Source organism: Macaca mulatta, chromosome Y (genome assembly GCF_049350105.2).
Source record: "Macaca mulatta isolate MMU2019108-1 chromosome Y, T2T-MMU8v2.0, whole genome shotgun sequence".
Lineage (NCBI taxonomy): Eukaryota > Metazoa > Chordata > Mammalia > Primates > Cercopithecidae > Macaca > Macaca mulatta.
This window is the reverse complement of record NC_133427.1, coordinates 6,723,651-6,739,853: the sequence shown is the minus strand read 5'-3', so window position 1 is coordinate 6,739,853 and position 16,203 is coordinate 6,723,651. Positions and strand designations below refer to the sequence as shown.

At 39.3% G+C, this 16,203-nt stretch overlaps 1 protein-coding gene across 1 annotated transcript in view; it reads right to left on the bottom strand.

Annotated features, from left to right (window-relative positions):
• Positions 1-920: 920 nt before the first annotated feature.
• The window catches only part of NLGN4Y (neuroligin 4, Y-linked), a 321,596-nt gene continuing 306,313 nt past the window's right edge, over positions 921-16,203 (bottom strand). Inside the window, 2 exon segments of the mRNA NM_001145058.1 lie at positions 921-1,908; positions 12,790-13,579. Coding sequence (NP_001138530.1) covers positions 1,059-1,908; positions 12,790-13,579 — 1,640 coding nt within the window. The 3' untranslated portion in view covers positions 921-1,058.

Sequence of the window (16,203 nt, the reverse complement as noted above, 5' to 3'; positions counted from 1 at the left end):
TCTCTCTCTCTCTGTGTGTGTGTGTGTGTGTGTATGTGTGTGTAACTCAACAACTTTTAAATACATTCCACTTTTAGGACCTATGTCTGTGCTGCAATTTCATGAAAACTAGCAAATACAAATCAAATTTCTCCAAAACAATGGTCTCCTAAGAATGCTCTATATGCATCTGTGCAACCTGACAGGCAGAAATGGACCATACAAAACTTCTGAGTCTTCTGTTTGACCTCACATATTCCTACAAATGAAAATCTCATGTCAGAAAATCTCATGCCTTTGTTTACATGTAATTAAAAAGAAAAGTCTCTTTTGTTGTGGAGGAAGAGAGGTGGTATAACTAATATGTGTGTAAAAGCATAACCTTGCTAAAAGTTCTTTCAAACTGAAAACACAAATAAAAACCTTTCTCTTTTTTGTTTGTCTGCCGTTTTTGTTTGAACTCAACAGCTATATACATCTTTATTTTTTACAAAGTTTCTTAAATATAGTTCAGGCTGGCAAAACACCTCCTTCCACAGAACCCTATGGATTTTGCTGTGCAGTCAATTCTTTTATTTTGATAATAAAATTCTACATTTCCTTGTCTCTGGATTACAGCTCTACGTGCTGAGTAAAAGCCCAAAGATTCTTTCTACACTGAAAAAGAACCATTCATTTTGTAGCCCAGATAGAAATGTTTAAATTTCCATTGTAATTAAAAAATATTAACTGTCCCTGGCTGAGTTTTGGAAGTGAGAGCTGCTACCATGATGTTGGAAACACATAGGTCCTTGAAATGGTGATGTCCTAGTCACACAAAATATTTGTTGGCATGGTAGAGATCTTAAAGCAGTATTGTAACAGAAACAGATACTATTCACATTTCATATGGTCAGAAATTGATCTCACAATACTGGAAAATGCCAATGAGAAGTGTCTGCTGGGATGGGATTACTGCCCTTTTGCATTTTTGTCTAAACTCAGTGGCAAAAAAACATTCCTGGTTTGGAGATTCTCTTTGTCTCTTCTATGTTGCTGAGCAGGTGGTGCAGAGGGATAGGAGGGGAAATACGGCCAAGCTATACTCTAGTGGTGGAATGTCCGTGGGGTAAATTTGTACTGTTTTGTCCTCCACTGAAGGTGTTAAAAGTGTGCAAAGGCTGCATCCCCGTCAGTGTGTTTGGAATCATGGTGATGGTGTTTGGCGTCATAAGTGGGATATCATCCGGCGACCGGCGCAGCGTGAGGGTGTAGTCTGGTGGGCAGGTGAGCCTCAGCGTGTCGTGTGCCTGCAGCGACTCACACTCGTGATCGTGCTCCAGCTGCTTCATCTGCAAAGACATGATCTCTTCGTTCTGGATGTGAGCGATATCATTTGTGGTGTTTCTCTGGGGACTCGGGCGCCTGTGAGTCTCATGGCGCCTCTTGTCCTTTTTGTAGTACAGAGCCGCAAAGGCTAAAATGTTGAGGAAGAGGAGCGATGCCCCGACGGCAATGGTGACACTTAATTCAGTGGAATAATCCCGTTTGGTTTCAATGAGGACAGTTGTGTCCTCGGGCCCCGTTTTGTGAGGGTCCTTAGAGTGTTTGGGATTGTTGGCAGGAGTGATTGCTGGGCGTTTGGTCGTTGGCCATATCTTGGCAGGAGATCGGCGGGTACCATAGGGAAATGATGTCATGTCTGGAGGAGGAACCTTTGTGGTTGTTGAAACATACTGGAATATCTCGTTCAAGTTGTGCAAATGAGGAACGAGTTCCAACCAGAAAGCCACTTTCGTTGCCCGGTAGTGATCTCTCACTCTGGGTTTCAAGCCTATATGCAGGTAGAGCTGGTCTTTGGGATTATACTTGGACCAGGCCACTTCTTCAAAGCGGTTGGGTTTTGTGTGAATGAACTTGGTATCCTGAGGAACTGGTTGATTTGGATCACTGGGGATAGAAGGGAGAAAAAAAGTAAGGTCATACTCTTCCACATGTGACATGAAATTATCTTAAACCAATAAATCAGGAAGTTACAATCTGCTCTTCATATATATTTTTCAATGAGCACAAATACCCAAGCAGCAAAGGTACATTCTGCTTTAATCCTAGACATGTCTACCATGTTGTCTTTTCCTTTAAAAATTGGTTATTTTTCTTCTAAATATAAACCCTGATAGCAGTATTATGGCATTTTTATAACATGTCTACTATTTTTAAGGCATCAAATGATCTTCAAAAATAAAGGGAAAAAAGGAAAACTAAGTGTCCCTAGGAACATTTTCAGTATTTCAAGTTTCACTCTTTTTGAATTGGAAAACTCATCCAGGAGGGATTTGCTCCAAAGGGATATTTGGCAAGGTCTGGAGACATTTTTGGTTTTCTTAGACAGATGGTAGTTTCTATGAAGGGTGGAGGTCAGTGATGCCACTAAACACCCTCTGGTGCACAGCAAGGAAGTTATCTGGACCCAAATGTTAACAATACTGAGGCTGAGAAATTCCGATTAAGAATTTTTCAACAAGTGGCCATTCTCGTTGTTGCTCAATAATTGCATTTGAAGTAAATGAACAGATGTTGCAGTTTTGAGTTGATGGGTGCTGACGAGTTGATGGGTGCAGCACAGCAACATGGCACAAGTATACATATGTAACAAACCTGCACGTTATGCACATGTACCCTAGAACTTAAAGTATAATAATAAAAAATAATAATAATAATAAACACTCAAAATAAAATAGGCATTATAATTACAAGCTGTTTATAAATCAACACATGCATCATTTGTTAGCTCTCTTTTTGAAAGTAAAATACCTATGCACATGGACACTTTTTGAAGACTGAGTCCAGAAAAGATGAAAGCACACCATATTTGCTGTAAGAAGTTTGTTAAAATGGTACATATAGTTATGGTGAGGTAAACATGTTTAGGATAAATAAGATACCCAGAAACAAGCTGAAGGCAGTTACAGATGCTAAGTTGTGCTTAGAAGCTATACACTGAATAATTATCTTATTATTATTTGCACAAGCGGGCAAAGGTAGAAAGAGAATCAGAAAAGTTTGGAGATAATTCATAAAACATAGAGCCTTTAAACATCTTTGCAACCAACTCTTTTAAGATAACACTTCCCCTTCAAAAACAAATATAGCAAATTCTCATTTCTTCCTTTTCTTATGGTTGATAAAGTAAGCTATAAAACCAATTACATCTTAAGGTTTAATTATTACAAAAAAATTGAAATTATGCATGGTAAAATGTCATCTAGTAGTTAATACTGAGCATTGAGATGTGATGTGCAGACCAAGGCAGGCAGGGAGTTGCAACATCCTGATCAATGGCTCCAGCTGTAAGCTAAGGTCCATCTTCCAGGTAACTCCTCCTTAGGGGGACTTTTGTGAAGCTACCTATAGCCATTGCATATTGCCCTGTATGGCAGAAGGCTGCAGGAACAAGGAAGAGTATGTATCTAGTCATCACCAGACATTGTGCAGGATTCAACCAATGTACTTGACTCAGAGATGTCACATGTGCTAAAGGAAGATTTTCTGCCCTCAATCTGAGTCTGTGGTTGTGGTAAAAGAAATAATATCCCTGTATTTAAATTTCTGGAGCTCTAGCTCATTAACAGCTGTGAAATCTTGGGCAAATTTTCCAGTCAATATTGGCCTTAACTTAGCCACCTATATATTGAATAAGAATATTAGGCTTAGAGATTAGTGATGAAGGTTGAAAGAAAATGACAAAATGTCAGACATATGGTGATAATTCAGCAAATATTATCCCTTCTTTTCCAATATAAAAATTAGAACACTTACAGTATTGCAAGGGAGGTGGAACTAGGGAATGATGGAGTGATATACTGTATATCAGAGTATATACTATAATTCTATATTACATACATTATAGAGTATATAAAAGTATACTGTATATCACAAACTATAGATAAGTATACTATATATCACAGTTTATACTACATTCTAACCATATGCAGTGTGTATGTGTGCATATTACATGTATATATGTATACCTGTATATCTATCTATAGATATAGATATAAGATGTATTACGTAATAGAGAAGAAAAATAAAGTCGACCTCTACCTATTAGTTGAATGCACACTAACTGCTGTGCTTTCACGTTACTAAGATGGTGAGAACAAATACATGTAAAATCACATAGGTTCTAATACCATGAGATCTCATATTTATTCATAAACAATATATTTGGAAAGTCTACTGCTTTTTATTTAGTATGCATATATTTTGATATGCCTTTGAAAAATACTGAATTCATTATAGTATCTCATGTTTCTTTTGCTTCTTTAAGCCTTCTGAAAAAATTATGAAGTTTTTACTTATTTAATGAGTTGAAATAAAAATAAATGAATAAATATTTTAGGAAAAAAATCCTGCTAATATTTGTTACTGATTTTTAGTGTTCTAAAGAAACAAATGGAAGTGAAGATTCCTCCTTTTTTTCATGGATCCAATTTTACTAAATTGGGTCTATTAGATGTGTGGCTATCTTATCTATTAGGCAGTGAGCATCTAGGAGATGGAGTACTCTGATCATGTTCACTACTGGGCAATTTGAAGGAATCCAGGGTATATTTGAAAGGTAAAGAAAACACGTTTATTTTTCCTGTAATCCCAGCACTTTGGGAGGCCGAGGCGGACGGATCACAAGGTCAGGAGATCGAGACCACGGTGAAACCCCGTCTCTACTAAAAATACAGAAAACTAGCCGGGTGAGGTGGCGGGCGCCTGTAGTCCCAGCTACTCGGGAGGCTGAGGCAGGAGAATGGCGTGAACCCAGGAGGCGGAGCTTGCAGTGAGCTGAGATCCGGCCACCGCACTCCAGCCTGGGCGACAGAGCGAGACTCAGTCTCAAAGAAAAAAAAAAAAGAAAGAAAGAAAGAAAACACACTTATTTTATTCTTGAAGAATAAAGGAAAGGATTTGGGAAATCCGGATAAGTGAGCTGCTGCCTGATACAATCTATGTATTAAAGATCTCAGAGATACATAGCCAGAATTCTTTATTTTTTTTTATTATTTTTTTAATTATACTTTTAAGTTCCAGGGTATATGTGCATAACGTGCAGGTTTGTTACATATGTATACTTGTGCCATGTTGGTGTGCTGCACCCATCAACTCGTCAGCACCCATCAACTCGTCATTTACATCAGGTATAACTGCTAATGCAATCCCTTCCCCCTCCCCCCTCCCCATGATAGGCCCCGGTGTGTGATGTTCCCCTTCCGGAGTCCAAGTGGGAAAGGATTCCCTATTTAAAATATGGTGCTGGGAAAATTGACAAGCCATAAGTAGAAAGCTGAAACTGGATCCTTTCCTTACTCCTTATACGAAAATTAATTCAAGATGGATTAGTACTATACAACTTAAATGTTAGACCTAATACCATAAAAACCCTAGAAGAAAACCTAGGTAATACCATTCAGGACTTAGGCATAGGCAAGGACTTCATGTCTAAAACACCAAAAGCAACGGCAACAAAAGTCAAAATTGACAAATGGGATATAATTAAACTGAAGAGCTTCTGCACAGCAACAGAAACTACCATCAGAGTGAACAGGCAACCTACAGAATGGGAGAAAATTTTTGCAGTCTACTCATCTGACAAAGGGCTAATATCCACAACCTACAAAGAACTCAAATTTACAAGAAAAAAATAAACAACCCCATCAAAAAGTGGGCAAAGGATATGAACAGACATTTCTCAAAAGAAGACATGCATACAGCCAACAGACACATGAAAAAATGCTCATCATCCCTGGCCATCAGAGAAATGCAAATCAAAACCACAATGAGATACCATCTCACACCAGTTAGAATGGCGATCATTAAAAAGTCAGGAAACAACAGGTGCTGGAGAGGATGTGGAAAAATAGGAACACTTTTACAGTGTTGGTGGGATTGTAAACTAGTTCAACCATTATGGAAAACAGTATGGCAATTCCTCAAGGATCTAGAACTAGAAGTACCATATGACCCAGCCATCCCATTATTGGCTATATACCCAAAGGATTATAAATCATGCTGCTATAAAGACACATGCACTCGTATGTTTATTGCGGCACTATTCACAATAGCAAAGACTTGGAATCAACCCAAATGTCCATCAGTGACAGCCTAGATTAGGAAAATGTGGCACATATACACCATGGAATAGTATGCAGCCATAAAAAATGATGAGTTTGTGTCCTTTGTAGGGACATGGATGCAGCTGGAAACCATCATTCTCAGCAAACTATCACAAGAACAGAAAACCAAACACCGCATGTTCTCACTCATGCATGGGAACTGAACATAGCCAGAATTCTTAAACCCAGATAAATTTGTGAAGTAATATTATGACAGCCCATGCCATTTATGTTACAAAACCCTGCAAACAGTGAGGTCTAGGTGTATGATATCAGTGTTTTATTTTTTAGTCTTTATTCAGCATGAGAAATGTCTAAATCACTGTGAGTAAAATTAAAGATTGTAATGACTGAGCATAGAAACATAAGTTGGTCTCTGTAGTAAAAGACTCAATACATGTCTTCCTCCATATCCATTAGCACCTAAGACAGCCATTTCCACCTGTCCTGTTTTATTTGATATGTAATCTTGGCAGCGGAGACTCAAGTGAAATTCTAATACCTTGTTCATTTCTTTAGCTAGAGATAGGTATAGTACTATGATCTCTCTAAAAATATCTGTGAATCCTGTCAGCGGTTCCTTTAAGTAGTACAGGTTTTCCTTATAGCCAAAACATTGTTAGTGGTTAACAATCTGTTACGAAACTAGTTTACTATGCATTCAGCAACTCTTTTGCCACACCAGGTGAGGATGTTCATTAATTCAGCTTAAAATCCCTTTTTGGTAGTAAAGGTCTCCTTTACAACAAGAATTATGCTGCAACTCTCTGCAATCAATCCCTGCCTAATACTTCATTGGGACTTCCTCCCTCCACCCCCTGCCCCAGATTTAGCAATAGTTAAATATAAATTATTGATAGAATAGAGAACATTCAACAGCAGTGATGGTGTCTGATGCAAACAAGATAGAAATCAATCTCACGTACAAGCCTCAGACTCAGTGGAACAACATAAAAAAATGAAAATATATGTTGATCTGATTTGCCATTACAAAATTATCTGCTCATTTCTGACTTCCAAAAGCACATAAATTCTTCTATTACATATTATAATGCATTGTTTGATAACTTTAAAGCACTGCTCTTTGTCATATCTTATAAACAGACCAAGATTTGGCCAGTCGCAGTGGTTCTCACCTGTAATCCCACCACTTGGAGAGTTTGAGGTGGGCAGATCACAAGGTCTGAAGTTTGAGACCTGGCCAACATGGTGAAACCCTGTTTCTACTAAAAATAAAATTAGCCACTTTATATTATACTATACTATACTATACTATACTATACTATACTATACTATACTATACTATACTATACTATACTATACTATACTAGAGTATAGTGTATGTGCAAAGGTTGCATCCCCGTCAGTATATTTGGAATCATGGCGTTGGTGTTTGACATCATAAGTGGGATATCATCTGACGACCGGTGCAGCGTGAGGGTGTAGTCTGGTGGGCAGGTGAGCCTCAGTGTGTCGTGTGCCTGTAGTGACTCACACTCGTGATCGTGTTCCAGCTGCTTCATCTGCAGAGACATGATCTCTTCGTTCTGGATGTGAGTGATATCATTTGTGATGTTTCTCTGGGGACTGGGTACAGTGGTGGGAGCCTGTAATCCCAGCTACTTGGGAGTCTGAGGCAGGAGAATTGCTTGAACCCAGAGGTGGAGGTTGCATTTATCTAATGCTAACATGAAAATATACAGGTGACATGATTTGTAAGCAAGGATCCAATTATCCCTCCCTCTCTGCTTCTTTCCTTTCTCCCCTCCTCCTTTTCCTCATTTCTCTCTCACACTCCCTTTCCCTGTTTTCCTCCTTTCCCTTCCCTCAATCCTTTCTTCCCTCAATCCTTTCTTCCTCTCTTCCTCCATTCCTTTTTCTTCCTCTCCTCCTTCCTCTTTCCCTTCCTTCTTTTTGTCTCCATCCATTTCTTCCTTCCCTCTCTCCCAAATCTCTCTTTACTTCTTTCCTCTCTTCTTTCTTCCTCCTCCCTTCCTCTCTTCTCTCTTTTGTCTCATGCTTTCTTTCCTTTTCTCCCTTCTTTTCTTCTTTTCCTCCTTCTTTCACCTTCCTTCCTTCATCTTTCCTTCCTCTTCTCCCCCTTCCTTCTTTGTTTCCTTCCTTCCTCCCTTCCTTTACTCCTTTGATTTCCTCCCTTTCTTCTTCCTTCCTTCTTTCCCTCTCTTCCTCCCTCTATCTCTTCTTTCCCTCCCTCCCTTCTTTCCTTCATCTGCTTCCCTCAGTGCCTTCATCCGACCTTCCTTTTTTATTCTGACATACACATTCTAACATCATTTTTCTGTGATCATCCAAATTTCAAAGGTTTATGCATACCAGGTATATGTACTTTAAAACTTATACTAAGGGTCACAACCATCTGTTTTGAGATGTCTGTAAAGAAGCATCCAGACACCATCCACTTCATCTCCGCAAACATTTGCCATCAGCAGACTATGCTGTGCCTGCAGGTTTAAAACACATGACATGATGACCACTGAGAGTGGTGAAACGTTCTCTCACAATGTGATCCTCTCCCCAGAGCACTGTGTAGTGACAGACATGCTGTGAGCTCTTCTTGTTTCCTCCTATCACCTCCAGTGCTGGAAGGGAACAGTGAAGGAATGCAGAAATATTCCCTCCTTTTCTGTGGTAGCTCACACCATGACAACAGATAAGATGAGTCCCATGTTTTCTCCTTACAGGCAACAGGTTGGTTTGTTCTCTGCATCTGATGACCAGGGAATCTTTCTCTGCCCTGGAGTGATCAGGCCACCACCCAATTTACAATAAACAAATAACTGGCAACAGTGAAATTCCTCATTTCCTTCTCTTATGGGGCTGCCAAAGAAGTGTGATCGCTTAAACTATTTATATTTGAATCCACCTTGCATTTCACATGACATGTAAATTCTGAGCAACTTCCTTGACAAATCATTTGAGTCATTCTAATACCTTTCCAATGAAACAAAATAACTCACTGTATTAATACAGTCTGTTATTTCAGGGATGTTTCCTATGGATGAAGAAACAAAAATAGAGGCTTCAGACAGACTGACATTCAGGAGCTCATTGCCTCAGTGAACTCTCTACCTGCAGCTTTTGATTTCAGTAGCATCAGAGTGTCTCTCCAAGTTCTAGTGGTTTTTCCTTCCTCATCTCCTCCAGTGATGTCAGGGCCTCCACGAAACCTAGAAGCACCCTCAACACAGACCATGAATGGCAATGTGAATGTATTCCCTAAATGCAGGGTGGAAATCACAGGCTCTAAGCCAAGTAACTTTAAGAAACAGATTTATGGCATTAAAAAGTACTCAATAACAGAGAGATCACTGGTATTCTCACGGCTGTCTCAGACTTTCATAGTATCTTGGTGAAAGCGTCCATTTGGTGCCAGTAGTGATAATAATTACCTCACAAAACTAATTAACTACCTTTATTTTCCTACCGTTTTTTCTTTTTTCTTTCTTTTTTTTTTTTTTAAGTAATAAGAGAGCCAGCCTCAATCTCATAGCCTATGGAGTCAGGAGGAGTTAATGAGAATTTAACAGCATTATTTAGATTTCACTATTGTTTTAATGGTTCTATAAAATATATGAAGACTAACTCTAGTCTTCCACTTAAGATAATCTATAAAGTTTATTTTCAAATCCTATAAGGAGGAAAAGAAAAAGCATAGGGTTTTAATGGAAGTAAGTAAACACAGTGTTCCATATGAACTCAGTAGTATGTTTGGATGCCAATACAGTGAAGACTGAATGAGTATAGCCCTCTTTGGACACACTCTTGCAAGTCTTCAGGCTTCAAGACAAAGGAATTCTCTACAAGGGTAGACACCACCTATCTTAGTGTTAAGGTGTGGCCCTGTCTTCACAGGTTATTAGAAATTGAATACTGTCTTCTCCTAAATTAAGATATGCTGAATTCCTAACCCTCATACCTCAGTATGTGAGCATATTTGGAAACAGGGTAATGGCAGATGTGATTATTTAAGTTAAGAGGAGGTCACACTGGAGTAAGTAAGCTTCTAATGCACCTTAGCAGATGTCCTTATATAAAAACAGCCATGTGGAGACAGAGAAACACAGGGATGCGATAAGATGACAAAGACACAGAGTGTAGTTGTGCACCTGCAACCCAGGAATGCCAAAGATTGCAGCCAAATACCAGCAGCTAGGAAGCAGCAAGGACTACTCCCCTGAAACTTTTGGAGAGAACTTGGGCCTGGGAGCAACTTCGTTGCTGACTTCTGGTCTTATGAACTGTAAAATGATAAATTCTATTGTCATATGACACACAGGTTTTCATGCTTTTTTTTGCTTGTTTTAAAGACACAGGTTTCGCTATGTCACCCAGGTTTGAGGGCAGTGGTACAAACATGGCTCACTGCAGCCTTGGCCTCCTGTGCTCTAGTGATTCTCCCACCTCATCCTTCTAAGAAGCTGAGACTTCTCACCTCTTGGCATATTCTACCATGCCCTCCTAATATTTTTCATTTGTTTTGTAGAGACAGACTCTCACTATGTTGCCCAGGGTGATCTTAAACTCTTGGCCTTCTTAGGTGATCATCCGGCCTTGGCCTCCCAAAGTGCTGGGATTACAGGCATAAGTCACTGTGCCTGGCACAGCCATACAGATTTTGGCACTCTGGTAACAGCAGCCCAAGTAAAACTAATAAACAAGGGTTACTTAGAAAAAAATATGAATTTTATTTCAGTCATTTCTTCACACAGGAAAGAACCTTTCAATGATAGACAAGTATCTCCATCAAATATTGGTCCCTCCTCTGTTCTTCTCCTGGTAGCCTATCTCAGACCAAATCTACAGAGTCTGATTTTAGAAAGTTGGTATCCAGATGATACATTTTCCACTTCAAAAACATGCTAACATGCTATACGTTTACCAAAAACAAACAAACAAACAAACAAAAAACCCTGTCATCTGATCTCACAATTACTGTGCACCGCTCATGCATGTCAGGGTCACTGCAGTCTAAGAGCCTTATTCCGCATGGGAAGATTTGCCCTCCCTGGGCGACATGCACATCGTGTTCTTTTCTTTCATTCACTTTACAGAAACTCAGGGTGGATGACAGTGGCACACACAGGTAGAACAGAATGATACCCCATTGATTTCCATAGTTATATTATTAGACAAGAGAAAATGAAAAGATGCCACAATATTTGTAGCTATTTAGGATGCTTTTGGTTCTTTTCTATCAGGGTTTGCAGAGAATCCGCTCAGTAGAATATTGGCAGACTCTGTTGAATGTATGTTTTTTGTATATTTTATATTTTATACTATATTTAGGCCAATAAATGAGCTTTCCTGTGAGATGCATGTGTGTGTTTATATATGCATGCCATATAACAATATAATACAAATATCATATATTTTCCTTTGCTCTCTCTCTCTAGCTATATCGCAAAGGAAATACAAATATATATGTATATGTACATATATTTGTACTTGTATATTGTATATACATATTTGTAGTTCTGTTTGTATTTGTGTATATATAATGTATATTGCATATGCATATATATATTAGTATTTGTATATGCTACACACACAAATATACTGTTATTTATGTGTATGTCGATATACAAATGCAAATTTTATATAATGTATATATTATACCTATGAGAATAGTTCTTTTTCTCTATATATGTTAACTATATATAGGAATATATATTTACATTTCCCTATAAATATTATGACAATTATTTATATTCCTATGGTCAGGCAATCTAAACAATTCCCCAAGTGGTAGCTCAGGTGAAATAGCAAATTCCTGTCTCTAACAAAATAAATTTTAAAATGAGCTGGGTATGGTGGCATTCACATGTAGTCAGTCCCACCTATTGAGAAGTATGAGGAGGGAGGATCCATTGAGACCAGGAGTTTCAGAACAGCTTGGGCAACATAGGAAACCCTGTCTCTACAAAAATCCATGTAAGGGCAAGGTGATTCATGTCTGCCGTCCCAGCTGCTTGAGATGCTGAGATGGGAAGAGCAAATGAATCCATGAGTTCTAGGCCACAGTGAGCTATGCTTGCACCATTATGGCACTCCAGCCTAGACAACAGAGTGAGACTTTGTCTCTAGGAAACAAATAAAAAAAAATAAACATTAGCCAGGCAAGGTAGTCACCTGTACTCCCAGCTACTCAGGAGGCTGAGGCAGGAGAATGGCTTTTGCCTAGGAGTTCAAGGCTGCAGTGTGCTAGGGTTGTACCACTGCACAGCAACCTGGGCAACAGAGCGAGACTGTGTCTCTTCAACAACAATAAGAACAAAAACAAAACTGTTTGATCAGCTGTTAACAGAACCATTATATATGTGTAAGTCCTGCACCTGCAAGTAGGAACTCTAGAATTTCTAATGGGCAATTAGAAATCTAGTAAAAATCTGGTTTGACACTAAAGTGTTTTACTCCTAAAACACTTTGGTAATAAAGAAAATTTGAGTTCTCACAGATGCTGGGGAAAACTCTCCTTGTTATTGCTGTGTATATAACTGTGTGTCTGTATGTGTATATGTGTGCACACAAGTGTATGTGTGTGTATGCATGTGTGCTCCTGCACATGCCGGTAGAAGGAATACTTATACTGAGGACCCAAACAAGCGAAGAGGACAGTGATACCGCAACACGAGGAAGAACGTACCCAGTTTTGGCGAAGTTCGTCCAGTAGGTCATGACCACGGCGCTGAGCATGACGTCGTTCTTGGAGAAATTACAACTGAAGAGCTCGGTGGGACCGACCATGGGGATGCCGAAGACGTAGGGGACCTCATCGCCATGGGCCGAATCCGCCCAGCTGGGCTTCATTTCGCTTTGGCAGTGATGATAGAAGGCATAGAAGTAGGTGGGGGAGCCGTACTGCGCGTGCAGGTCGGCGGTGGCCACGGCGGGGGCCACCCACTGGTGGTCAGTGAAGAGAGCCACCAGCGTTTTCCGCCGCGTCTCCGGGTTTTCCTTATCGGCCCAGTCTGTGTACATGAACTTGATAGTCTCGCGCAAAGTGTCTTTCCCTTCAGGATAGCCGTAAAGGTTGTCCACGAAGTTGGACACGGAGAAGTCAAAGTCATTGGGCGTCACACCGTCCTCGTTATCCACGATGCCGTCCACGAACTTCAAGCCTTCCCCTTGGTTGACGCCCAGCATGATGTCGTAGTTGAGGAACTCGCCTTGCTCCATCAGGATCTGAGGGTCGTCTGGGATGACGTCGCCGTCAATCACGGGCCCGAAGGCTATGTGGTAGGTGGCTGGGGTGATGGTCTGCTGGATGAGCTCCTTGTAGTTCTTGTTCCGCAGGCATTCTACCACGTCCGTGGTGTCCAGCATGTTGCAGCCGACCTTGTCTGCCAATATCCGAGTGTACTTGGCCGGCTGGTAGTTCACTGCCCAGCTGGACAGGGCGGTACCGCTCTGAATGATGGCCTTCTGGAAGAGACCTGCAGGTGCAAAATTGTGGACATGCAAATGAAAACCCGCAGGACAGAAACGCAGCTTTTACTGAGCAATGAAGGCTGTGATTGTCTCTCAGCATGTGAATTTTTGGACGTAGTACCATTCAGCTCTGTCAGGGGACATTTTACCCATTTTTATTTGGATTCCCTCCCCCTGAACATTCATTTTCGGGAATGATATTCTACACACATACTCATAGACATACACACACACACAAGTTTAAGGATATGAAACCACATTGAGGCTTTTCCCTGCACTCGTAAAACACATGTGATTTCTTTTTTCTTCCATAATTTAGTGTCGTTTTTGCTTCTTTGCCTCCGGATGCCATATATAAAAACTCAACAGCAACTGCATTCCCCATTTCCAAGGGGGGAAATAAACAAACAAACAGGCCTTAAACTAGTAAAAGGTCAAAGGCTCCCTTGTCTCACAAACAAATCCAGGTGTCTCTTCATTATGGGAAAAAATAAATCCAGTTGAATGAATTTCAGAGTCCTAATTTAGGAATGCATTTCTATCCTGAGTCTAATGAAGATATTAATGTTTGGGAATTAAAATAAATGCATTAGCTTAGCTATGCCTATCACTCAACTGGGTACCCAAATAACAAGTTTTTTAAAGTTATTTTCTTCAAGACTATGTCCACTAGAAACTCAGAGATTTTTTTTTTTTTTTTTTTTTTTTTTTTTTTTTTTTTTTTTTTTTTTGGCCACATTTGAAAAATGCTTCACTTGGTGAGAAACTTGAAAAAGCATGGGCAATTTTAGGAGTAAAATTCTATAGAGCTTAGCATTCTCCATCAGCTCAGTCTACTACATGAATGTCCAGAAGTATAAAATCTGTATTTTTAATCATGACAGGACAAGAGACAGCAGGCTGTAAAAATCACAGCATTCCATTTACGGTCACTTCCTGCCATTTCTGTGAATCCCAGCCCGAGTCAGGCACTAAAGAATAAAGCATTCAGCTGTAAGTCCAGATACCCTGTCAATTTTTAATGTCATGGAAGCAATCAAATATGAGGAAAATATGGTTGTCATCAGGAAGATGTGATTTTAAAGACTGAAGGATTGCCCAAAGATGACACACAAGACTGCAACTTGAAAATCAATATGGCTTTAACCGTTATTTCATCAAAGCCATCTTGGGGACATTTCTGTCAGAAATGTGCAAGTATGGACTTGAGTACTTGGCTCTGAAGATTATTTTAAAATGTCCAAAAGAAAGAATGCAAATATGTAATCTGTTGGATACTTTCATTAGTTAAAACATTCAGAATTAGACAAATGCTCTGAGATGTTCCTTTCCCACCCTTCTTATAACTACTGGTAATAATTTAGGTAGCAGCATATATATATATGTAACACATATAATATATGTGTGTGTGTATATATATGTAACATATATAAAACAGTTATTTGTATGTTAGGGAAGTAATATAATTCCTGATGAGACTAAAAAACTTAGATAATGAAAAAAATCACCCATAAGTCATACATTAAAGCACAACTCACCTTAGCATAACAAGTATGTTAGGAATTAACTTAATTCTTTCTTACATCATCTCTCCCATTCAAACATCGTTTTGAATAGCTGAGCCCAATATTTATATAGCTGTCTATACTGTGTTTTTCCAGCTATTGAATATCTTAGGTAAATTATTATTCTTTTGAGTTAATACATATGGTTTCTCATAACTTTTGTCTTCTTTTGATCTTGTATTTCATTTCATTCTTTGCTATGATAATAATACTGAGGTGAATACCTTCATAAAACTATCTCTTGCCACATGTACTTTGTCTTCATTAGACTAGAATTCCTAAGGCCAACAATTTGGGTACTTTTATCTTTATCTTCATTTCAGACAGGGTGTATCTCTGCTACCCAGACTGGAGTGAAGTGGCATGATCTTGACTTGCTGCAGCTTCTGCCATCCAGGTCCAACTGATCCTCCCATCTCAACCTCCCAAGTAGCTGGGATTACAGGTGTGCACTGCCATACCTGGCTAATTTTTGTAATGTTTTGTAGAGATGGGGTTTCACTTTTTTGCCCAGGCTGGTCTTGAATTCCTGGACTCAAGCAATTCTCACACCTCAGCCTCCCAAAGTACTAGGATGATAGGCAGGAGTCACAGTGCTGTACTTATATTTTTCATAATTCTTGACAATACTGATGGGCTGCTTAGAAGCACTGCCTTGCAGAAATGACCAACACAAAGGTATTTCTGCAGCAAATAATAACTTCTAACTGTTGACTTAAATAATTACCATTTTCCTCTAATTAATGTGGCTTATATGTATTTCGTTACTCCTGAATTTGGTTCTGACTGCTTTCTAAATCTACAACTGTCATATCAACTGAGAAATGTGAATATCTATGTATTTTCAAAAATGCCGTAGATATCTCTATGCCAAATGGTTCATCAGATTATTCACTGTTCCTGTTTTTAAAATAAAGTTAGTACAAATATGAGCCCTTCCTCTTTCCTGGTATTAGCACTAGTTTGAGGTCAAAGGTTTTTTGGTCTCCTGTGCAAAACAATATGACCTATTAACTCAAGGAATTCAGAGTTTGCAGGATTTCAGGAAATCCTCATCTGCCCTA